This window comes from Anolis carolinensis, chromosome 4, assembly GCF_035594765.1.
Source record: "Anolis carolinensis isolate JA03-04 chromosome 4, rAnoCar3.1.pri, whole genome shotgun sequence".
Classification (NCBI taxonomy): domain Eukaryota; kingdom Metazoa; phylum Chordata; class Lepidosauria; order Squamata; family Dactyloidae; genus Anolis; species Anolis carolinensis.
This window is the reverse complement of record NC_085844.1, coordinates 174028322-174054654: the sequence shown is the minus strand read 5'-3', so window position 1 is coordinate 174054654 and position 26333 is coordinate 174028322. Positions and strand designations below refer to the sequence as shown.

At 40.6% G+C, this 26333-nt stretch overlaps 1 protein-coding gene across 4 annotated transcripts in view; it reads left to right on the top strand.

Annotated features, from left to right (window-relative positions):
- Positions 1-3303: 3303 nt before the first annotated feature.
- prkaa2 (protein kinase AMP-activated catalytic subunit alpha 2) overlaps positions 3304-26333 on the top strand; it is a 53561-nt gene continuing 30531 nt past the window's right edge. Inside the window, exons 1-7 of one of the 4 annotated variants that reach the window (XM_008109385.3) lie at positions 3308-3647; positions 15153-15294; positions 16781-16874; positions 19341-19485; positions 20495-20582; positions 21320-21544; positions 22122-22623. In XM_008109385.3, coding sequence (XP_008107592.1) covers positions 3542-3647; positions 15153-15294; positions 16781-16874; positions 19341-19485; positions 20495-20582; positions 21320-21544; positions 22122-22623 — 1302 coding nt within the window. In that variant the 5' untranslated portion in view covers positions 3308-3541. Of the gene's footprint in view, positions 3648-15152; positions 15295-16780; positions 16875-19340; positions 19486-20494; positions 20599-21319; positions 21545-22121; positions 22624-26333 lie in introns of those variants that run through there. The other 3 variants (XM_008109386.3, XM_003220176.4, XM_062978272.1) reach the window with 3 other exon arrangements.

Here is a 26333-nt window from a genome sequence, read left to right as displayed (position 1 = left end):
GTTCAGAAGCTTCAAATAGTCTAGCAAGAGGCAGTCAGGTTAATACTGGGGCAGCATACAGGGAGGACCCAACTCCTATGCTGTGTCAGCTCCACTGGCTGCCTGTTAGCTACCGAGCACAATTCAAAGTGCTGGCTTTGGCCTATAAAGCCCTAAACGGCCCTGGCCCAGTTTACCTGTCCAAACACATCTCCCCATCTTCCGTGGAGATTAAGATCTTCTGGGGGGGGGGAGGGGGCTGTTCTCAGTCCCGCCACCGTCACAGGCACAATTGGTGGGGACGAGAGACAGGGCCTTCTCAGTGATCCCCCCCCCCCCCCACCCAGCTATGGAACTCCCTCCCTGGCGAGATTAGATTAGATCAGCCCCCTCCCTCCTGTCCTTCAGAAAGATGGTAAACATTAGTTTAATGGTTGATTTATTAATTATAGGGTAAAGGAAAGGATATGAATTATATGGTAAAGGAAAGTTCAGGCCTTGGTGGTGGGGTTATATGTCTATAAAAGGTTCATTGTTTTTGTGTTTTGTTTCACTGTAGGTTGTTAATGTATGTAAATAAAAAATGAAAAACCTCTCAGATGACAGAGAGAGGAGGAATGAATCTCCCGGACCTACGGCTCTATTAGGAAGCATGTGCCTTAACATGGGTCAAAGAATGGCTATCCTTAAAGGATAAGAAAACATTAAATCTGGAAGGCTTTAACCTAAATTCGGGCTGGCATCTATACCTATGGGACACACCAGACAAAAATGAAAAGAAAATCTTTAGAAATCACTCTATAAGAGACCCATTAAATAAGATTTGGGAGAAATACAAGAAAAGAATGTTCCCCAAAACACCAATGTGGTTATCGCCTTTAGAACTAATCCAGAAGAACTACCAAAGAAGCTCAAATGGCCCAATTTACAAAGACATTTTGATAAGAAACGATAGGGAATACATCCTAAAACCACAGGAAGAAATACTCAAATCATTTAAGCATTTAACATGGCTAAATTTTAGACAACTAAAGGCACAATATAATAGAGATAAAAAAGAAGGCTTTATGGCGAAAAACTCAGAATGGGAAAAAATACTAAAGTCAGAAAACAAGTTAATTACAAAAAATCTATAAAAATTACTGGAATAGAGCACCGAATCAGAACATGTCAAGATTTGTATGACCCAATGGGCCAGAGATATTGGGAGACCCATAAATTTCGAGGAGTGGGAAAAGATCTGGAAGAAGAATATCAAACTTACCTATGCCACTGACCTAAAAGAAAACCAATATAAGATGGTATATAGATGGTATATTACTCCGAAAAATCTAGGACTCGTAAACAAAGATATAAACACAAAGTGTTGGAAGTGCCAAGACCACGAGGGAAATGTTTACCATATGTGGTGGTACTGGATTGGAATACATAAAGAATGCGAGGAAATAATGAAAATGAAACTTAAAATGAGTCCAGAACTATATCTCCTTGGTCTAACAAACATGAAGTTAAATAAAAACGAGGAAAAGATACTAAACTATCTGGTTATAGGAGCAAGAATTGTTTTTGCCAAAATATGGAGATCATCCCAGATACCAACCACAGATCAATGGGCAACGAAGATACGGGAGATAAAGAACATGGATAGGCTAACATTTTTGATGAGAAACCACCAAGGCAAACCAATAAAAGAAACAGACTGGTCAAATCTGGAAGATTATCTAAAAGCAAGCAAAGATACAAGCATAGGTAGCGAAAAAAAGAGCTAGAAAACCCGAGGAAGATCAAAACTAAAAATACAATAGCTAAGAAGGAGAAAACCCCCAGATCAGAAACTGCAATCATCCCTCCCTCAAAAAAAAAAAAAAAAAAAAAAACCAAACCTGTAATTATTCCCCCCTCAAAAATCAAGAATTTTGGGAAGGAACTTTATGACATCTCTACCAACAAAGAAAATTACCTCACAAACCCTCCTCATACCTCTGTTCCCCCCTGCACGTTTTTTTTTTGTCTTTCTTTGCTCCCCTTTTTCTCCTTTTTTTTCTTTTTTATTATTTATGTATTTAAAAGTCTTCAATAAAAATGATTAAAAAAATTATTATACTGTGGGGGGGAAAGAAAAGAAAGATGGTAAAGACCTGGCTGTGGGGCGAAGCCTTTGGGGCAGGGCAATAACGGCAGCAATAGGAAATTTCACCCTGCTGACCGGATACAGCGCGACTGTCTTGCAATGGGTTTCAATAATGGTTTCACTGTGAAGATAACTGATTTCAGTGTTTATGTATATTTATGGTTTATTTTATGCTTCGGCACTGAATGTTTGCGGTATATATATGTTGTGCTCCGCCCTGAGTCCCCGTCCGGGTGAGATGGGAGGAATATCAATGTTTTAAATAAATAAATAAATCCAAAGCAAGCTTGCCCAATATAACCAACTGTAATATGGAGTCCCAGTGGCAAAGTGTGTTAAAGTACTAAGCTGCTGAACTTCATCATCATCATCATCATCATCATTTAATTACTTATTAATCGCCCTCCATCCACGATGCTCTAGGCGATTTACAAGATAAAATTGTAAAGGATAAAAATACATACATACAAATATTGATAAAATTAACATAGATTAAAAGCTCTAGTAAAGAGCCAGGTCTTGAGTGCTAGGGTAAAAGGCCCTAACTCACGCATGGCTCTCATATAGGGCGGCAAGGCATTCCATAAGGCAGGGGCAAAAACAGAAAAAGCTCTGCGTCTGGTCCTTTCCAAGTGCACTTCTCTAGGACCCGGTACATAAAGTAAGTCTCGTTGGGATGGTCGTTGTGACCTCCAATGATGGGAGAAGGAGAGAGACCAAAAGGTCCCAGGTTCAAACCCCGGGAGCGGAGTGAGCGCCCGCTGTTAGCTCCAGCTTCTGCCAACCTAGCAGTTCGAAAACATGCCAATGTGAGTAGATCAATAGGTACCGCTCCTGCGGGAAGGTAACGGCATTCCATGCAGTCATGCCAGCCACATGACCTTGGAGGTGTCTACGGACAACGCCGGCTCTTCGGCTTAGAAATGGAGATGAGCACCAACCCCCAGAGTCAGACATGACTGGACTTAACGTCAGGGGAAACCTTTACCTTCCTTAAGTACTGATGGCGTGAACTTGGCATGGGGTGAGTTGGAGTTCACCCACAACAACCTTTTGCATTTTGTCTTTTTTCAAATAACCTGAGCAACACCGAGTACCCAAGCTAGTGTATGACTAAATGAGAGAGAGAAACATTCGACACACATACACATATATGTGTTGAGCCATGCCCAGGGAGAAGAAAGGGGATGTATGTGATGCCTCTCCTGCGTACCTGCCCTGCTCTCTCCCCTCCCCTCCGCCTTCTCCTTCTCCGGGCTCTGCTGCTCCTGCTCCTGCTCCTGCCTCCTCCCTCGCCGCCGCCCTCCCCATCCCTCGCCGCCGGCCCTGCTGCATTGTGGTCCAGCCCGGCCGGTGTCGGCGGAGGCAAAGTGGGCAAGAGCGGCGGCGGCGGCGGCAACAGCAGCAGCAGTCGCGCCGCCTCCAGCGAAGATGGCAGAGAAGCCTCCTCCGCCGCAGAAGCACGACGGGCGCGTCAAGATCGGCCACTACGTCTTGGGAGACACGCTGGGCGTCGGCACCTTCGGCAAAGTCAAGAGCTGAGTATCTCCAAATGGGGCGCAGCGGGGAGAGAAAGAGAGAAGGGGGGGGGGGGGGGTCCGATCCCCGCAGGAAAGGCGCAAGACAGCGCTTCCCATCCAGACAGGAGCCGAAAGAGCTGGTCTCCCCTGTTGTATTGCGCCTCTAGGACGCCCCTTCTTTGGGGCCAGCTCCAGTCTTTTTACCCCTCCGTCGGGGTCTCCCAAGTGCCCCCCTCCCCATGGCAGGAATGAGAACCCACCCCTAATGTTGGTCATGATATCCGCTCATTGGGGGCCTCCCTTTTTAACTCTCCCCATTGACCAAGAGCATCTTTAAAATACATATACATACACACAGCATGCATGTGCATATACCAGGCATGGGCAAACTTGGGCCCTCCAGGGGTTTTGGACTACAACTCCCACAATTCCTAACAGCCGATAGGCTGTTAGGAATTGTGGGAGTTGTAGTCAAAAACCCCTGGAGGGCCCAGGTTTGCCCATGCCTGGTGTATAGACTAGAAAGCGCGAAAGGGAGAAATCATACTCTAGTCTGAAGCCTTGTCTCCCAAACTCTGCCCCCCCCCCAGTTGTTTTGAACTCCAGTTCCCAGAATCCCTGCTCATTGGCCAAGGCAGCAGAGGCTTCTGGGAGTTGGAGTCCAAAACTCCAAGAGCACTGCAAGTTGAAAGTCTGGAGGTACAGTAGAGTCTCACTTATCCAACATAAACGGGCCGGTAGAATGTTGGATAAGCAAATATGTTGGATAATAAGGAGGCATTAAGGAAAAGCCTATTAAACATCAAATTAGGTTATGATTTTACAAATGAAGCACCAAAACATCATGTTAGACAACAAATTTGGCAGAAAAAGTAGTTCAATACACAGTAATGCTATGTAGTAATTACTGTATTTATGAATTTAGCAACAAAATATCACGATATATTGAAAACATTGACTACAAAAATGCATTGGATAATCCAGAACGTTGGATAAGCGAATGTTGGATAAGTGAGACTCTACTGTATTGGGTTGCTGTGAGTTTCCCGAGGTTTTGTGGCCATGCTCCAGAAGCATTCTCTCCTGACATTTTGCACACATCTATGGCAGGCATCCTCAAAAGTTGTGAGGTCTGTTGGAAACTGGGCAAGGGAGGTTAGCTATTAGGAGGTTGCCATAGATGTAGGTGAAACGTTAGGAGAGAATTCTTCTGGAACATGGCCATACAGCCCAGAAAACTCACAACAAACCAGTGATTTTTGCCATGAAAGCCTTCGACAACACTCTTGAGGCATTTCTCAAAACAGGTGGAGTAGTTGGATTTGTCTCTTCATGAAAGGCAAACACTTGGTACAAATGGTTTTAATCTCGTCTCTGCTGTGTAATATAATAATAATAACAAAACTTTATTTATATCCTGCCGCGCTTGGTACAAATGGTTTTAATCTCGTCTCTGCTATGTAATATAATAATAATAACAAAACTTTATTTATATCCCGCCGCATTTCCCAATACGGGACTCGGAGTGGCTAACAACATAAGAGGCAAATATTCAATGCCAACAAATACATACATAATACTGTCGACTCTCAGTTAACTGGCACCCACAGGAACTGGTAGGTGCCAAATAAATGTAGTTTCTGGTTGCTTGAGAGTTACTATTAAAATAGGCCTCATACTCTACCCTATGCTATACCATACCATAAGCTCTGTATTGACAATAGTAATATTAATATACAACAATGAAAAGCCATTTAAGACAAATAAAGAGAAGCTTAATTTATCACAGTTTTGCTGTATTATAAAAGCAGTTTTGTGAATGCTGCATTAGTTTTTTGATTTTTTTGCCGGTTGCTTGAGAGTTTCAGTTGTTTGAGTTCCAGTTACCTGAGAGTCTATTGTATAAATGTTTTAATGATCTTGTTATCTGTGTATTTTAACTGTGTTGTACTTTGCTTTGAGGGAAAGGTGAGTAAATAATAATAACAACAACAATCCAAAATGCAAGCATCCACATAGAGGCTTACCACATATCGGCCTGTGGTTGGATGGAGTACTGGAGAGTGAGGATGAGAATTAAGGCACGTATCTGCCTTGTTGAATGTATAAATATCATTTGACATTGGGGAAGGCACAAAAAGAAAGAAAAAAACAGCCCAGAGAAGTGAGGGGAAAACACAGGAGAGCAAGTGTAGTGACACACACGTGGGACTTCGCTTGATGAATCATGCAGTCTTTCCCAACTCCCTTTTCCTAAGCCGGGTAATCATATATTGTGTGACACTTTGGGCCAGATAAACTTTCCCCGGGTGTAGGCACAGTGCAGTCCATCTGTCATAAAACTGCTGCTTGGCCCTTTCTAATATGATTGGTGCCTGGAATGTAAGTAGTTCTTGTTTGGTGAGCCACCAGCACTCTTAGGCAGAGAAGGCTAAAGACCTTGTAAAATACAGCTCCCAAGATTCCATAGCATTGAGCCATGGCAGCTAAAGTGGTGTCAATTTGCATTAATTCTATAGCATAGATACGCTTGGCATTCCAACACTGCCCATTACAGAATTACCAAATTAATTCCTTTGCTTCTTCTATTGCATCCCCATTTGCATTGGGGATCCTCCTCCATTAAGTCTGTATTTCCCACTTTGCTTTCTGTTGTTTTGTTGTAAAACATGTTTTAGTGCTTAATTTGTAAAATCGTAATGTAATTTGATTTTTAATAGGCTTTTCTTTAATCCCTCCTTATTATCCCTCCTTACCCTCCCCACCTTATGTTGATTCATGTAGGTACCAATGACACCGCTAGGCATACTTTTCAAAAGATCACAAATGATTTTCGAGCTCTGGGAACAAAGCTAAAACTGTATAATGTACATGTGATCTTTTCATCCCTCCTCCCCGTTGTAGGACATGGCTCTACAAGGGCCGGAAAAATAGTACAGGTCAATAACTGGCTCAGAAAATGGTGTCAAGAGGAGCATTTTGGCTTCCTTGACCATGGTCTACTCTTCCAAGAGGATGGACTACTGGCAAGCGATGGGGTGCATCTCACACAAGTAGGAAAACATCTTTTTGCACACAGACTCACAAACCTCATCAGGCGCACTTTAAACTAAATCCAGTGGGGGAGGGGAACAACAGCCTGGCGAACACTATATTACCCACGACCACAGGGAACCGCCGTAAGGCTAAACGGAGGGCTGCACAAACACAGCAAGGACCAAGTACAGAGAGCACAATAATCCCAAATAAACAGTTCGAGGGGAGGTCACAGGGGCTTACATGTCTTTACACTAATGCTCAGAGCATGGGAAATAAGCAAGACGAACTCCAACTCCTAGCACAGCACCACACATACGATGTCATAGGCATCACTGAAACCTGGTGGGATGACTCCCATCACTGGAATTTAACCATTGAGGGCTATAACCTCTTTCACATAAATAGAACAAAGGGGAGAGGAGGGGGAGTAGCTTTATATGTCAAAAACAGTTACGTTGCAGAAGAAATGCAAGACTGTAATCCGGGAAACCAGCTTGAAAGCATCTGGATAAGAATCAAGGGAACCGGGACTCAAAAAGATCTTGTCGTGGGTGTCTACTACAGACCTCCGAGTCAGGATGAAGGACTTGATGAAGCCTTCTGTCAACAGCTGACCAAACAGGCACAAAGAAGAGATATAGTAGTCATGGGCGATTTCAATTATCCCGATATCTGCTGGAAAACAAACTCAGCCAAGAGTACAAAGTCCAACAAATTCCTCACTTGCCTTGCAGATAATTTTATGGTCCAGAAGGTAGAAGAGGCAACAAGGGGATCAGCAACTCTTGATCTAATCTTAACAAATGTGGAAGACCTGATCAATACAGTTGAAGTGGTTGGATCCTTAGGGGCAAGTGACCATGTGCTCCTGCAGTTTGCAATACAAAGGAATGCTGAAACTAAGACAAGTCAAACACGCATTCTGGACTTTAAGAGAGCTGACTTCCAAAAAATGAAGGAATTACTGAGCGGCATTCCATGGACGCCGATATTAAAAAACAAGGGAGTTAAGGATGGATGGGAGTTTTTCAAAAGTGAAATACTCAAGGCGCAAATGCAAACAGTGCCAACAAAGAAGAAAAATAAGACAAGTGCAAAGAAGCCAGAATGGATGTCCAAAGAACTTCTAACTGAGCTAAAGCTCAAAAGTGACATGCACAAGAAGTGGAAAAGGGGAGAAATCACCAAAGAAGAATTCAAACGTATAGCCAACTCCTGTAGGGAAAAGGTTCGCAAGGCTAAAGCGCAAAATGAGCTCAGGCTTGCCAGGGACATAAAAAACAACAAAAAAGGTTTTTTTGCTTATGTTGGTAGAAAAAGGAAGAAAAAGGAGGCGATAGGGCCACTGCAAGGAGTAGATGGGGTGATGGTGACAGGGGATAGGGAAAAGGCAGAACTGCTTAATGCCTTCTTTGCCTCGGTCTTCTCACAAAAAGAAAGCCATCTTCAACCTCAGCAACATGGAATGGACGAAGGATTGGGGGAAATCCAACCCCAAATAGGGAAACAAGTTGTCCAGGAACACCTGGCCACTCTAAACGAATTCAAGTCCCCAGGGCCAGATCAGCTACATCCAAGAGTATTGAAGGAACTAGCGGAAGTTATTTCAGAACCACTGGCAATCATCTTCGAGAGTTCTTGGAGAACAGGAGAAGTCCCAGCAGATTGGAGGAGGGCGAATGTGGTCCCTATCTTCAAGAAGGGAAAAAAGAACGACCCAAACAATTACCGTCCGGTCAGCCTCACATCAATACCAGGCAAGATTCTGGAAAAGATCATTAAGGAAGTGGTCTGCAAACACTTAGAAACAAATGCGGTCATTGCTAATAGTCAACACGGATTTACCAAAAACAAGTCATGCCAGACTAATCTGATCTCTTTTTTCGATAGAGTTACGAGTTGGGTCGATACAGGGAATGCCGTGGATGTAGCATATCTAGATTTCAGTAAGGCCTTCGACAAAGTCCCCCACGACCTTCTGGCAAACAAACTAGTAAAATGTGGGCTAGACAAAACTACGGTTAGGTGGATCTGTAATTGGCTAAGCGAACGAACCCAAAGGGTGCTCACCAATGCGTCGTCTTCATCATGGAAAGAAGTGACAAGTGGAGTGCCGCAGGGCTCTGTCCTGGGCCCGGTTCTGTTCAACATCTTTATTAACGACTTAGACGAAGGGTTAGAAGGCACGATCATCAAGTTTGCAGATGACACCAAACTCGGAGGGATAGCTAACACTCCAGAAGACAGGAGCAGAATTCAAAACGATCTTGACAGACTAGAGAGATGGGCCGAAACTAACAAAATGAAGTTCAACAGGGACAAATGCAAGATACTTCACTTCGGCAGAAAAAATGGAAATCAAAGATACAGAATGGGGGACGCCTGGCTTGACAGCAGTGTGTGCGAAAAAGATCTTGGAGTCCTCGTGGACAACAAGTTAAACATGAGCCTACAATGTGATGCGGCAGCTAAAAAAGCCAATGGGATTTTGGCCTGCATCAATAGGGGAATAACGTCTAGATCCAGGGAAGTCATGCTCCCCCTCTATTCTGCCTTGGTCAGACCACACCTGGAATACTGTGTCCAGTTTTGGGCACCGCAGATGAAGGGAGATGCTGACAAGCTGGAAAGCGTCCAGAGGAGGGCAACTAAAATGATTAAGGGTCTGGAGAACAAGCCCTATGAGGAGAGGCTTAAAGAGCTGGGCATGTTTAGCCTGCAGAAGAGAAGGCTGAGAGGAGACATGATAGCCATGTACAAATATGTGAGGGGAAGTCATAGGGAGGAGGGAGCAAGCTTATTTTCTGCTGCCCTGCAGACTAGGACACGGAACAATGGCTTCAAACTACAGGAAAGGAGATTCCACCTGAACATCAGGAAGAACTTCCTCACTGTGAGGGCTGTTCGGCAGTGGAACTCTCTCCCCCGGGCCGTGGTGGAGGCTCCTTCTTTGGAGGCTTTTAAGCAGAGGCTGGATGGCCATCTGTCGGGGGTGCTTTGAATGCGATTTCCTGCTTCTTAGCGGGGGGTTGGACTAGATGGCCCTTGAGGTCTCTTCCAACTCTACTATTCTATGATTCTATGATTCTATGATTCTATCAAACATTTTCGCTTATCCAACACTTTTATTTTTCAGTGATTGGTTTGGGGGGGGGGGGTGCCAAAATTCTGTTCGCCTACACTTGAAAAATACCTAGGGCCAGCTCTGCCTGCCCCACAAGGGTTTAACCCACCGTGCCACCGGTTAAGAATTAGCAGAAAGAAGTCAGGAAAGCTCTTGGCCCTGACATGCATTTGTCACAACCTGAGTATTTTTTTCTCAAAAAGGAAGTCCCATTAAGGTCAGCAAACCTTATTTTCAAGTAAATGGGCAAAGGATTGTGACCTTCATCCATGGATATTTTACAATGACTAATGCGAAGACAGGCAAATTAATACAAAATTATACAAACTTTATAAGTTCCTTCTACTTGTTTGAAAACTTGAAAATGTCATTTTAGTGTGTAAGTTTTAAACTGCCTTAATTCTACAGTGCAGATGTACCCAAGTTCAGGAACAGCACATGATAGCTAACACCTGACCTTCTAAGGTTTGCTGAATTGAACTGTTTTTCTTAATCTTGCCAAGATTGTACACCTCAAGGGGATATTGTCTTGTAGAATGCAGGTTTAATATTCTGTTAACACATATACAAACTCACAGATGCCTTTGGGAAATACAGTACTGTACTACAATTTAGCTTGATAGAGATAGAACTGCCACATGAGAAACCTGAGTTGCTACACCACACAATAAATAATGGCTTCTCTCTTGTCTCCGTCTCTGAAGACATTCAAGTAGCCTTAACACGTCCCAAGGGAATGAAACAATAATATCTCTGCATCTATTGCTTACTGTAAGCAAATGATAGATTACATAGCAAACTGTTTATTATCAATTATTAATGTATCGACAGTAAGAAAGCCATATTGAGACACATGTCTTTTATAAATGAGGTATAGGAGATGAACTACAACTAGCAAAATAATGTTGTCCTCGTTTGTTTTCCTGATTAATGCTTCTTTCCACTTCAGGAAGAGGAATGGATGTTTAGGGGGAATGCTCCTCTCAAGAATATTGAATAAAGCACAATTAATCTTAATAAGGTCAGGGGTGGCGAGAAAGGGAGGTAGGACTACTCTGTTAATCAAGCACACAACTAGGCATTTTGATTCTTGTCTATGGGTTCATCTACACTGTGGAATTACAGTAATGCCGTTTGACACCACGTTAACTGTCATAGTGCAATCCTGTGGAATAATGAGACCTATAACTCCCATGATTCCATAGCATTGAGCCATAACAATCAAAGTGGCATCAAACTATTAATTCTACGGTGTAGATGCATGTTTATGTGAAAGATTCCCCCTTTCATAATCAAAGTGGAGGTTATTAGATAACTGAAGAGAATAAGGAAAAGGCTGGTAAATAGACCAAAAAACCAAAAAATTTTCAAAATCAGGAGTGGACTTCTGGAAACTTTTCTTTTTTTTTGAATAAATCTACATATTTCTCACATACCCAGTCTTTTCTTAGATTAGTTTCTTGCTGAAATTTCTGGGGCAAAGTTGTGATGAGCATCCTTGATGGCTCAAAACAAGCTGTGACTACGGCTTCTGAACCAAAAAAGAGTATGCAAAGTGGGGGATTTAGGCTGCATATTGCAACACACTGAGTGTTATTCCCTCTGTTCCTGAATCCCAGCTTTATTCCATGTGTGTATACAGCTGGCATGTGTGTTGTGCCATCTCCCAAAGGAAAAAATATTATCAATACAATTGCGAAGAAAATAAAAACTTCTGTGATCTTCAAAGAAATTTGATTTTCAGGCATTGGAGAGGGGAAGCTTTTTAGATCAGTGATTCCCAAAGTGGGCGCTACCTCCCCCTGGTGGGCGCTGCAGTGATCCGGGGGGGGGGGGGGGCGGTGATGGCACCTATTAGGAGACAGGGCGGGGCTAGGGGAGGGGCGGGGCCGCTTCCCAAGTGCCGGAGATAGGGCTGAGCACCTGAGGCGTCTGTTAGGACAAGGGGGCGGAGCTAGAGGAGTGAATGTGGCCTCATTCCAAGAGCCCAAGACAGGGCTGAGCCTCTCCTGAGAGGCATTTAGGACTAAAGGGCGGGGCTGGGGCAGGGGCGGGGCCCCTTCCCATGAGCACAAGACAGGGCTGAGCCTCTGTATACCTCCCCTGAGTCGCTTATTAGAACTCGGGGGCGGGGTATAGAGGTTCAGCCCTGTCAGGCACTTGGGAAGACACCCCGCCCCTGCTCAACTCCAACCATGAGGTGCTCTTGTTCTATTTTTCCATGCCAAGGAGCCTGGTATCCATAGATATATCAAATCGTCTTGCTGGCATGTTTTGCATGTCTGCACGGGGCTCCCTTTTAACTTCCCGTCAAGGCGGTATCTATTGATCGACTCCATTTGCATGCTTTTGAACTGCTAGATTGGCAGAAACTAGGACTGATAGTCGGGAGCTCACCCCGACTCACGGCTTTGAACTGCCAACCCTCCGGTCGACAGATTACCTACAGCTAGTGGTTTAATCCGCTGTGCTATTGCGGCCCCTGCACCACTTCACACCACTTTAACTGCCATGGCTCACTTATAAGGGATTTTGGGAACTGTAGTATAGAGAGGCACTGGCACTGACAGAGCAGTCTAAAGATCTTATAAAACCACAATTATGATTTCATAACATTTAGCCATGGCAGGTAAGATGATGTCAAACTTCATTAATTCTATAGAGTAGAAACGCTCCAGGTGACCAGATACAAAAGCAGATAATGTTGTAATCGTTTTAATACTGATGTAGAAAGGAATGTGCGTGGTTTTTTTTTTTTTTTTGGTTTTTTTTTTTTGCAAGTATGACTTACCATACTGTATTGCTACTAGTGACAATAAGTTGAATCTGCCAAGGTTTCCTCTTCTCTGCAATTCCTTAATATAAAAAAAGGCCACATCCTATTTCTGATCACCCTGGATATAAAAAGCTACATGATGTGTGCCCCATTTATAGAGGTGAAGACACACACAAAGAGCAAATAGAATTGCAATGCCCTGAAGACCAACAGGTGTAGTAGTATTATTATTATTTTATTATGACACAGCAAACAAGATAGACATGCTGGATCTTCACAAAATCACAAGTCGAACACTTCCCAAGGACTGTGTGATGTATTTTCGGATGATGTGTGCAGATCCCAGTAGGGTGGCCTTTTGCAGTTGGCAGATTGTGATTTTGTCAATGTCTATTGTTTCCAAATGCCGGCTGAGATCTTTTAGCATGGCACCCAGTGTGCCCATCACCACCGGGATTATTATTATTATTATTATTATTATTATTATTATTATTATTATTATTATTAAGAAGCTATAAAGGTTTATCCATAGCTTATGGGTCAATTCTTAAGGTGCCATAGGACTCTTGATTGTTTTTACTATAAAAAGGTTAAGGTAAAGGTTTTCCCCTGACATTAAGCCTAGTCGTGTCCGACTCTGGGGGTTGATGCTCATCTCAATTTCTAAGCCAAAGAGCCGGCGTTGTCCATAGACACCTCCAAGGTCATGTGGCCAGCATGACTTCATGGACCGCCGTTACCTTCCCACTGGAGTGGTACCTATTGATCTACTCACATTTGCATGTACTATAACAAACAAACTCTGAAATTTCAAGGACATGGTATCCCTTTAGCTTAGACTGTTTGGGGAAATAGCATACTCGTTGCAGCAGATAATGAGTAATTGAATGTTTTCTGGCTCCCTGTCCATAGCAAGAAAGTGAATAATAATTCTTCTTTATCCTTCTTGCCATTTCATGAAAATATAACTTTCTTAGGGTGTTTTACATTCCCTAGCAACATGCTATTTCAGCTCCAGAAAAACATGTTCTTTCACACTACCCTTTAGAGGCAGAGACCTTAACTTATCTTTGTCATTGAAAACTTTTGGACAAGCTATGTATGCACAGAAGAAATAATATAATCTTTTAAATGTTGTGGGGTTTTTTTAGAACTTAGAGGAAATCATATACAAACTAGCAAGCCGAAGTGTTTTTATTTTGGAGTATGCATGGCAAGGCACCTTATTTTTAGAACACTCTTATTGAGGAAAGAATTTCAGGCCACTCTTATCTCTGCTAATAATAGTGCCTTGCTCAACTTATACAGCTACTGCATTACCACTCTGCTGTTTTTATTAGCCAAGTCACATCCCACAACTGCAGATAGTTTGTCTCTAGCTTCTTAGCCTCATCAAGTTTTAAAACTCACTCATTTCAAACTGGGTAGACTAAGCACCCATAACTACAATACAGTTGTGATTACTTGTAAGTGAAGTAAATAGGTTCAGGTTGCCCCTGTTTGTAGGGTTCCCCCCGCTATTCCCAAGCCACCAGAAAATGATACTCCCTTTCATTGTTCACAAACAGGGTGGTGAAAGAAAAACATTTCAGTTCTGACATTGTTGCTGATGTTGTTGTTATTAGCATGGCAAGCCATCTATTTACAGATAACTATATTCTTTTCCTATTTGAATTGGGTCCTGTGGAGAAAGGTGGGGTATCAATTAAATTTAATTAAATTATAAGCAAAGTAAACCCCCGAAAGAATAATGGGCTGGAACTAAGGCTTTATTGTTAGATTAATGCAGTTTGACCTCATTTTAACCTCAGTGGTTCAATGCTATGAAATCCTGGGATTTAATAATAATAATAATACTTTATTTTTCTATCCCCCCACCATCTCCCCAAAGGGATTCGGAGCAGCTAACATGGGGCCAAGCCCAGAACAGAAACAAAATGTGACAAGTTAAAACCAATATAAATAACTAAAAACAGTATCATCATAACATTCAGGTATAAAAACAAATTAAACCACAAAATACAATATAACACCATAGTAACCAAGTAAGAGGAATGACAATAAAAAACCGAACATCACCATCCATGGATGAAATGGGGGCGGTCAAGTCAAAAAGTGCATAGTTTCAAGACTGTTAATTTGTAGTTTAGTGTGACCCCAGCACTCTTTGGCATAGAATGTTAAAGGATTTGTCAAGTAAAACTGCAGTTCATAGGATTCCATGGTAGTTCAAGAGCCATTGTAATTCATGTGGTGTGAAACTACATTCATTCTACAGTGTAGATGCATCCAAAATCTTCCAAATGTACGCTGTGCATGTTTACAGGTCAAAGGCCTATCAAGTCCATGGAAGCTTACTCCCAGGTATGCTAATACAGGACTGTGCTGTATTATACTGTACTTCTAAACATATTTACAAGGAAATACATCTCACCGAACACAAGAGGAATCTGCTTCTGAAAAGGCATTTGGCTGCATTGTTAATTATTGTAAACAATAAAAGTAATATTTGAGCAACCTTAGATTTTTTTTCTAGGTTGGAGTCTTTCTGACCGTTAACATTCAATTTTTCTCTTTATTTAGTTGGTGAACATCAGCTCACAGGACATAAAGTAGCAGTCAAAATTTTGAATAGGCAAAAAATCCGCAGTTTGGATGTGGTTGGAAAGATCAAACGAGAAATTCAAAACTTAAAGCTTTTCCGGCACCCCCATATTATCAAACTGTAAGTGTTTCTATCCCTTCTTCCCTTAATGTATCTCATTTATTTGTGATACTGAATTGCTGACAGTTTACTCTATGTCTATTATTTTGGAATGAGATGAAATTAAATCGTTTGTACATTTATTATTTATTTGATGTATATCCGAAATCGAATCATATCCTTCCTTTCTGTCAGAACTGTAAATATTATACTGTGAATTAAGTTCTCCTGGGCCTAGTTGAGGCTTCTCCCTAATACTATTTGTGTGTGTGTGTGTGTGTGTGTGTGTGTGTGTGTGTGAGAGAGAGAGAGAGAGAGAGAGAGAGAAAGACAGAAAAGAAAGTAATGAAAACTTCACTGCCTGTTATGCTATTGGGAACCCAAGAGCATGAATCCTTGTCTCCCATCCTTTTGCAGAACCTCAATGTTTAGCAAGCATCACATCTCATTTGTATATAAGTTGCAAGGCTGGAGAGAGATGGAAGGATCTGTGAAATGGTGGGAGGCACATATTTTTTGTTGGCACTTGGGTTCATATTTACCATGTCCAATTATTACTGGGAAAGATATAAGCCTGCAGGGTCATACCATCCAATTTTTCAACACTTTAGAGTGCCACAGCCTGCCACTGCAGCAATTTTAATTGTCTGAAGTAGAAAATGTTTTCAAGCGGTTACTAGTTTTGGTATTGTTGTGTTTGTCTGGAAGTGGTAGCTTTGGAACAAAACCTTCATATATTCTAATGCAGTGGTTCTCAACTTGTGGGTCCCCAGATGTGTTGGCCTTCAACTACCAGCTGGTAAACTGGCTGGGATTTCTGGGAGTTGTAGGCCAAAACACCTGGGGACCCACAGGTTGAGAACCACTGTTTTAGTGTTTGATCATCAAGGATAATCACTCAGACCATATTAGTTCCTTGAATTATGTGTGGGGTGCATGACTCCCTCCCTAGCCTTATGGCATTATCATTTTCACCTTTTTACTTATTTTTATGTACCTCTAACTAAAGTGAAAATCTGAAAGAGGGTCTTTACATTAGTAGAGCTTAAAAGAAAATAATGGAGCTTAGCAGAGCTTAAAAGATCCTTAACTGAGCAGTGGTGGGATGGTGCTCTGGGATCCAGGGCATCATCCTACCGCCACTCAGTTATGGATTTCTTCAGCAAGTCATTAGATTCTTCTCAAAAGTAACTTTCTAAGTTCTGCCTAAATGAGGCAGGCTTAGTGAGCAAAGATTTCAGAGGATTAAACAAGAGAGAGAGAAAAGCTAAAATCTGTAAAATACACTCATTTAACAAAGTCCAGAAGACTTCAAATTGGTTTGTATTGTGAAAATGTAATCAATTTCTCCTTCAGAAGTGAGAAGCAATTATGTGCAAAGTGAAATCCAATTTCTTATTTTAAGGTTGGCATTAGATTAGTAAGAGGTCTTCAATCCTTTTTTTCTAGCCTTTACTAGTGAAAGCCTTTCAGATAAGAAATCATATTTCATCCTCCTTTTTAATAGGTACCAGGTCATCAGCACGCCAACGGATTTTTTCATGGTAATGGAATATGTGTCCGGTGGGGAATTATTTGATTACATCTGTAAACACGGACGGGTAAGTGACTTTATCCAATAGCGATAAATGTGTGGGTGGGAGAGAATAGTACTGGGAAGTAGAATGGCTTTGCTAAATGGGACTCTTTTAAGGTTATTAAAGCCAAAAATAGACTTGGCTTCATCACAATCCCATCTGGAATAGCTTGCGACTGGCATAATACCACCATGATATATTTGCTTCTTTGCAATTATTCCCTTCAGTCTTACAGTTGAAACGTTCTGCACAGTTCCCTTGGTTCAAATTACATAGCATTATTTCTAAAACATTTTACAAGCATAGGTGATAACCAGTAACAATGCCTCCTTGTCTTTGTAATTTAAATACATCTGTACTTAAACAATTTACTGTAATTTGGACAGTTGCCACTGATCAGTCAAAGTGCTTCAGCAAAGGGGATTTGGTGTGAGAGAGAGTAGCCCAGTCCTAAATATGCTTAGGCATGTGTGCTTACTATTATGGTGTTATGTTGCAGAACTGGTATAATGGCCATTTCAGACATTCCAGAGCATTCATTTGCTGAGCATAGATTGCTGATACTTATCAGTTTAGTGCTATAATTCCCTTGCAAAGGTGGTTACTTAGCCACAATATTGCCTAGAATGTAGGGAAGAGTTCAGGCTAAGAAGCAAGTGAAATCCGCGCCTTCATAGTTTTGGCAGCTAGTCAATATAATTGATGGATGATTATACAAATATACAGTATTCTTTCTCATATTTTCTCATCTTTCTAAAATAGCACTCCTTGTGGCTGTTTAGATTTAGAAGCTAAATTGTCTGCAGAAACAATATAAAATAATCAGAAGGAACATCCATTGCTGTAATTCAGAAGTTAGGGAATCTATTTGGCCCCCCCACCTCCAGACATTTAGAAAGGCATAAGTAGTATTGAAATGCAGTATGGAACATATTATGGAGCTGTCACATCACTGAATTAACTTTGAAAATGCAGAATTACAATTTTTGTACCCAGTAGTCTTACATTGGAGCCCCCGGTGGCATAGTGGATTAAACCATTGAGCTGCTGAACTTGCTGACTGAAAGGTCGGCAGTTTGAATCAGGGGAGTGGGGTGAGCTCCTGCAGTTAGCCCCAGCTTCTGCCAACCTAGCAGTTCAAAAAAAATGCAAATGTGAGTAAATCAATAGGTACTGCTCTGGTGGGAAGGTAATGGCACTCCATGCAGTCATGCTGGCCACATGACCTTTGAGGCATCTGCAGACAATGCCAGCTCTTCAGCTGAGAAATGGAGATGAGCACCAACCCCCAGAGTTAGGCACGACTAGACTTAATATCAAGGGAAAACCTTTAACTTTATCTTTAGTCTTACATTTTCCTAAAATGGTTCACTATTCTAAATTATTCAAGTAATTAGTATTACATACACTAAATAATAATGTTCCTTATTAAAGATCTAAAATATAAAGTTTGAACAATGATTTTAACTATTTTATCATGGTGTGTAGTTGGTGCAGCTCATCAATGACCTGAACGCAGTTTAAAATAATTTCTCTATGAATAGATTAAGCCTTTGCAGGTTGGGCTACCTTTTTAAAAATATCCTTGTGGGGGGGGGGGATCCCTCCTTTAAAATATAAAATGTGTAGCAAATTAGGAAAAAGGTTGATTGGTTTTTTTCAGTTTGATTTTTTTCTAAGGAGCTTCATTTGAGTTTTGAATGCAACACATTCAACTGTAGTCTGAAGTGGTTTAATTCATCTACCATCTTTGTTAACACAACTTCTAGTGACATTACATGTATATCTAACATTACGCCCTGGTTCAGATGATGAGAATTTGATGATGAGGAGAAGATCCTCTTGGTTGTCTCATCCTTTTCACTGCGCTTACTGTTAACTTACCAGGGACTGTACTGTCGAGGTAGCAGATGGCAGCAGCTGTCCATCCTCATCTTTGCCTTCATCCTTCCTTCCTCGACTGGGGAATGAGGAAACAAAAACCTCAATACTAAGCAGGAAACAAAAACAGAACAACAAGAACAAAACAGCAGGGCAAGGAGTCTTAGCAGGGAATCCCATAGCAAGATGAGAACTTTTCAAGATGTTCAGACATGCCAAACTCTGATGTTGGCCCTAATCTCCAAAAGTTTAGTTGATGAGACACAATCCTTCCAATTATAGTCTCTGATATCTACAGAAGGCGTAGAATGAGAGGACTTGTTTAGGTGAAGTTCTTTGCCAAAGCACTCTTCAGAACTGTGATCTATAGCAGAGAAAATTTGTTTTTTTAAAAGCTGCTGTTTTAAAACTTTTCAGAGTATTTAATTGTCTAACAGCCTTACTCATAAGAGAATACTGCAATGAAATATTTTCTACGGATGGTATTTTCCTGTTTGTTTGTTTGGTAGTGTGACTCTTGTGACTCATTAAGGAGACACATTTTACCTTTCTAAATATTTTAGTTTTTTGAGGGGAGAATCTTATTGTTTTCCTTTCTTTGCTTTGTAGGTGGAAGAGACTGAAGCCAGACGTCTTTTCCAGCAAATTCTGTCAGCTGTAGATTACTGTCATCGGCACATGGTGGTTCATAGAGATTTGAAACCAGAGAATGTGCTGTTGGATGCACACATGAATGCCAAGATAGCTGATTTTGGTATGTGACCCCAGTAGCATTCCAGAAATGTAACTGGCTGTAAGCCACCAGCACAGGCTGCAGGGCTAACATCCTTCAAAGATTTTAGAGTCAGTTTTCATCATCATTAACAATTTCTCTGCTGTGGTAAAAAACTTGTAGGCTGTCTTATTCCTCTCATCAAGGTAGCAGACCTGTATGTGAGGCACTAAATGAATGAATGTTCTTCCAATATTTTAAATTCACCAAAACTCTTGTACATCGAATGTTACATTTCAGGGAGCATTTCACAGTTAATTCAGTCATTTCCCTGAATTCATTGGAATTCTGTGTACTATTAATTTGTTTTAGTTTTTTTAATGTGTTGGAACATATTACCATATGAACTATGGGATTTTATGAGTGGTCCCATTAAAAAAATGTGTAAGGATGTGAGTGGACTACAACTCACATCATGCCAAGTTAATCCCTCTCAACCCCCAAGTTTGGTGTGCCAAGTTTGGTTCAGCTCCATCAATGGTGGGAGTCACAGTGCTCTCTGGATGCAGAGTGAACGGCAACTACCACCATGGTGGGTCAGTCCCCTTTCGCCTCTCCAGTATGTTCTTTTGGTCATGGGGGTTCTGTGTGCCAAATTTGGTCCAGATCCATCATTGGTAGAGGTCACAATCATTTCTGAAAGTGCAAGCCCATAGGAAATTGGCCATAAACATACATCATCTCTCTCACACACACACACACTCACTTTAGATCAGTGATTCTCAACCTGTGGGTCCCCAGGTGTTTTGGTCTACAACTCCCAGAAATCCCAGCCAGTTTACCAGCTGTTAGGATTTCTGGGAGTTGAAAGCCAAAATATCTGGGGACCCACGGGTTGAGAAGCACTGCTTTAGATAGATAGATGTTTCATCTCTGCTCTTCCTGGTATTCCTCCTTACCTAAATTTTCCTTTTAGCATTATGCCATGTTGCCTAACCATATATTTTTGTTTCATCTGGGAGGGTCGACATGTGAAAGTCTTCTTTTTTAGGGTTGTCCAACATGATGTCTGATGGTGAATTTCTCCGAACCAGCTGTGGCTCACCCAACTATGCAGCACCAGAAGTCATCTCTGGAAGGTAGAATATAAAACCAGTGGGTACAAGCTTTATCATAAATATAGATATAGATCTGTCTGTGTGTATTTGCATCCTGCTTTTTCTCTCCCAAAGAAGACTCAAAGTGGCTAACACTGAAAATCGTACAACTAATGACTGATTAGCTTGCAATGCTTTAATTCACCTTCATATGATAGCATCCTATTTTGTAGGTTATATAATTTATTTTAAAGCAAGAAAAATTTATTTATTTATTTATTTATTTATTTTATATACCACTCTTCTCCCCCAAGGGGACCCAGAGCGGTCTTACATAATGGCAAGATTACTGCCACATATAATACAAAATATAGTAAAAACCAACCATCGTAAAGCACACTTAAAACCAATATCAATAGCAGCATAAAATGAGTCAAGATATAAGAACTTCATATTTCTTGCAGTAAGGCATGCCCAAAAGAAAAGCACATTTCTAAGGAACAATTTCTTAAAGGGGCAGAAATGCCAAACAATGCCTTAAAGAGATTTGGAGAATGAATGGGAGAGAGATCACAGGGGATAGATTTGGACAGTTCTAGGTTGAGAAACCAGATCTGCCAAATTAGCAGGAAGGATGCTACCATGATAAGATGTTCTATCGCTGTCATTCTGAGTAGAAGTTACTGTTTAGTATTACTCAGTATTGCCCCTCTCTTCCTCTCCCTGCTTTACAGATATTATATTAAGGAACTGGTTCATGTAATCTTCTTTTTGCCTAGGTTGTATGCTGGTCCAGAGGTTGATATTTGGAGCTGTGGCGTTATTCTTTATGCTCTTCTCTGTGGGACTCTTCCTTTTGATGACGACCATGTCCCAACACTCTTTAAAAAAATCCGTGGAGGTGTCTTCTACATTCCTGAATACCTTAACCGCTCAGTTGCTACTCTACTGATGCATATGTTGCAGGTTGACCCACTCAAAAGAGCAACCATAAAGGATATGCGGTAATTTTGGTGCCATTTTTTAAAAAATTGCTACCTTAAAACAAGTTTCTGTGGTAGAGAAGACAAAGTCATTCTTGATATCAAAAAGAAATAAACTAAGTACAGAAGTAATATTATGTAAAAGATAATCTTAGCATTCGCAGGTAGACCAAGATAGAACATTATTGTATACAAATACATTTATGGAAATAGCATTTTGGTAAAATACCGTAACATGAGTGCCTGCAGTCTTCTCATTTGTTTTCCTATAGATGACAGTATGGGCATCCTCACAGGAGTGAAGCCCCACCCAGAGTAGAGGAGGAGACTTTTTAAAAACAAGAATGACCAAAATTCTTAAAGAAATATATATCATCAATTTTATATAGCCCCAAGCCCAGGTTACTAAATAATACCACCCATTGTGGCCACAGGATATAGCTGGAACAAAGCCATTCTTTATAGCGCATTTGCAGAAGGGACTTTTGTACCATTAACGAACCCTGTGCCTGTCAAGTTTAGTTCTTCATGTTAATGATTATTTTATTTTAATTGTTAAGTAAGATTTTAAATCATCAGGTGAAAATTCTTTTTCTAGAGAACATGAGTGGTTCAAGCAGGATCTGCCCAATTACTTGTTTCCTGAAGACCCTTCCTATGATGCCAATGTCATTGATGATGATGCTGTGCGGGAGGTTTGTGAGAAATTTGAATGCACTGAATCAGAGGTGATGGCAAGCCTATACAGTGGAGATCCTCAAGATCAACTTGCAGTTGCTTATCACCTTATTATTGACAATCGGAGAATCATGAACCAAGCCAGTGAATTCTACCTCGCTTCCAGCCCTCCTTCTGGCTCTTTTATGGATGACTCTATGCACATCCCTCCAGGGGTAAAACCTCACCCAGAGCGGATGCCTCCATTGGTAGCAGATAGTCCCAAAGCAAAATGTCCCCTCGATGCACTGAATACCACTAAGCCAAAACCATTGACTGTGAAAAAGGCCAAGTGGCATTTAGGGATACGGAGTCAAAGCAAGCCTTATGATATCATGGCTGAAGTCTACCGTGCTATGAAACAACTGGAGTTTGAATGGAAGGTGAGAAATATCAATAGTTTTTGTCTTATTAATATTTTTCAGTTACATTTATTAATACATATCTATTTAAAATAATTTAATTTATTTAAATAATTTGAAATATTAATATAAATATGTAAATTAAAGCTTTACATAATTTATACGTAAAGAAAACATAGAAAAAATCAAACTAAAAGATTTATTGGGGGCTGGAACCATACAGTTCTTCAGACATTGTTGGAAAACATTTCCCAGAAGACCTAGCATCATCATAAATAATAATAAACTTTGTATCCCATCCCATCTCCCCTCTGGGGACTCGAGATGGCTGAGAATAAGGAATTCTGAGAGTTGCAGTCTAGCAGGCTTCTGAAGGGTCACATCATTACCACTCTTTACTCATCTGGTACAGTATTCTTTCCTACAAAAGTGAACCAAATGGTTATGGAAAGCTCACAAATGGTAAAGAAACATGAATAGTGCCTTTCTACTGGTTCTCAGAGACATCTTACTTCTGATGCTAGAGATCCATGACAATAGGGCTCGGTGGGACTGGAGGCTAGCTTTTTGTTCCTAGGATTCATCATGGTCCACATTAAGCCTTAACAAACAGGAGGAAAATAGTAATGAAACATAATCAGAAGTGCCCAGGTAGTCAGTGCCAATTTGAATATTGTTATGGAAAGGAGCTTTTAAAGCTTGAGTAGTCTACAACTGTTTCTCTTAGAGGCCTCCTATTATGGCAAAGGAGAATTTTTGGCTGATCCCCCCCCCCCCCCCCAAAAAAAATAAATAAATCTTGGGAGCATTTGTGGCCCATGGGACTCATTTTGCACACCCCAGCTTTAAACAATACAAGTGTACAACAAATAACATAGGACCTAATCAGGGGATGAAACTAGAAGCAGCATTTTATCCCATTATAGAGGAAGCACATCATAAAAGTGTAGACAAAGGTATTTTCCTAGAGCTGAAAATGCAGAAAAAGAAGTAGGAGGTGGTCCACCCTATGGAGGGGATTGAGGCATCCCTGGTGAGGATGCCCTCTGTCTTTATTGTTACTGTTCCCCTAATTCAGTAGTTCTCAACCTGTGGGTCCCCAGGTGTTTTGGCCTACAACCTCCAGAAATCCCAGCCAGTTTACCAGCTTTTTGGATTTCTGGGAATTGAAGGCCAAAAACATCTGGGGATCCATAGTTTGAGAACCACTGCCCTAATTTCTGACTCTGTGGGAACACTCGGAGCAAGGTCTCCCATAAAGAGCCGAGGTCTTCAGATACCCTGATCCCAACAAAGTTTGGAAATGTTCCTTTCTTACTTTTCTTTGCTCTGGTTTCAACATTGTCTAGGCTTTCAGGGTAACTAAATAAGTAGCCTGTTGAGTGTCAGGATAGCATCAGCAATATCCAATTGTGCATATATTTAGTCTATTCACATCGTCCTCTTTGTGAATATTAAAACATTACAACACTCTCATCTGGAAACAGGACCCAATCAATTCAGTGCTTCTGAGCAGACAGACATAAGATTGCACTGTAACTGTATTTAAATACTTTCTATTTTTAATAATTAGCTTACTGAGCTTGAGGATGGGGAGATAATTCTGCCTGGCACCGCTGTAAGGATACAGGGAACTCTTCAGATTTCTAATTTTAGCAGTTAATTCCCTTCTCCGTAACTAATCTTCCTGAAAGCTCTTAAGAAAAGATGTTTGCGTATTATTTGTGTATAGTTTCAAGCAGCCACGTGGCCAGAGAAGACTTTGCCATGTTGTCACCTTATATCTGTTTTAAATAGTGGGATATTTTCCAGCTGACTTTTATTTACTAATGGGTAGTTTTTAGGTTGCACAATATTACTCTGTTTGTAAAATAAGCTCAGGTTGCCATTTTTCCATATCTATTTGGATATGAGTTTCGTTTAACACAGTTAGAACTCTAACCTACTCCTGAATAATCATATATAGGATTGGCCTCTTAAAGCATATCATATCCTGTTCTTTACACCCATCATTTCTAGTTATGTTTGAAGCTGAAGATGATTTCATCTCAAAAAAATTAATAGTTCTATTGAAGAAATGCTCCCCACTAGTTTTTCAATAAATTGATCATAGGCAAAAGTCAGTGTTGACTGTTGAATGGATTCATTTCCTTTTATTTTTCTGTGGCTATTGCACATCCTTCATAGGCAGTGGGGCTGTACTTTATCAGCTATTATTTATCTTTAATAGATATATTCACTGGAAGCTAGACTATATATGTAGTAAAATATGTGCAGAATTTAATTTTAAAATATTACATTTTTTCTGTTCATTTTATTTTGGGGTTTTTTCCATGTGGATTTAATTTGTGATTATTAGCATTTTTCTATTTGCATTTGTTGTATATATTTGTATGTTTTAGCTGTTAGATTTTATTCTGAACCCAGAATGAGAATATAAAATGTCATGATACAGATTGAATAACCCTTATGTCAAGTTCATGAGACCAGAAATATTTTGGATCTTGGATTTTTTTCCCCAATTTTTGTAATACCTGTATTTGCTTATAGGTAGGTAATGAGATATAGAATAATATAATCTTGACAAAATTCATTTATCCTAGTATATAGCCATGTATATGTCTAAAATTTTAGTAAAAAATTAATTCAAAAACCTGAGTCTACTTATCAATGAATCAATGTGAGTACTGTACCTTAACTCTTACAAAAATGAACCATCTGAATAGAGTGATGAAAAACAAGAGATTAGTCCACTGCAAGAGAATGTAAAAGATGCACCAATCCCTTTCTAATCTCTCCACCATGGCATTATTTTTTGGATTTCTGAATTCCTGAGTGGTGAAATTTCAGGGGTGGCTGGGGCATCTGACCCCATAAAATGGTGCTGGTATTTTCCCTTTGTCATGGAATGACCTTGCACTTATCCACAGGCCATATAAAAATCCATATTTTTGATCCCAGAAGCTATCCTTGACTTATACATGAGGTCAACTTGTATGTATATACTCGAGTATAAGCTGACCCGAATATAAGCCGAGACACCTAATTTTACCACAAAAACTTGGAAAACTTATTGACCCGAGTATAAGACGAGAATGGGAAATGCAGCAGCTACTGGTAGATTTCAAAAATAAAAATAAATACCAATAAAATTACATTAATTGAAGCATCAGTAGGTTAAATGTTTTTGAATATTTGCATAAAACTGTAATTTAAGATAAGACTGTTCATCTCTGATTACCTATATACTCGAGTATAAGACGACCCGAATATAAGTCAACCAGGACCCTCACTCGAGTATAAGCCGAGGGGGGCTTTTCCAGCCCTAAAAAAATCCTCGAGTATATACTGTATATACAATATCTGCTATATGCATCTTATACAGACTGCTGGTAATTCTAAATAATACTTTAAATCAGCAGTTCTCAACCTGTGGGTCCCCAGGTATTTTGGCCTACAACTCCCAGAAATCCCAGCCAATTTACCAGCTGTTAGGATTTCTGGGAGTTGAAGGCCAAAACATCTAGGGACCCAAGGTTGAGAACCATTGTTTTAAATAATTTTGAGCATGGAACAAAGTTTCCATTGAATCATAAGAAATCAAAGATGTAATTTTATGAGCTACCCATATAGACAATTTTGGAGTATTAAAAAAAATAGCTCCTGGAATATGGGGTACTCAAACTGTGTTTTCTTTGCACCAAAATGACCTATCAGGATTAAGCCTGGAG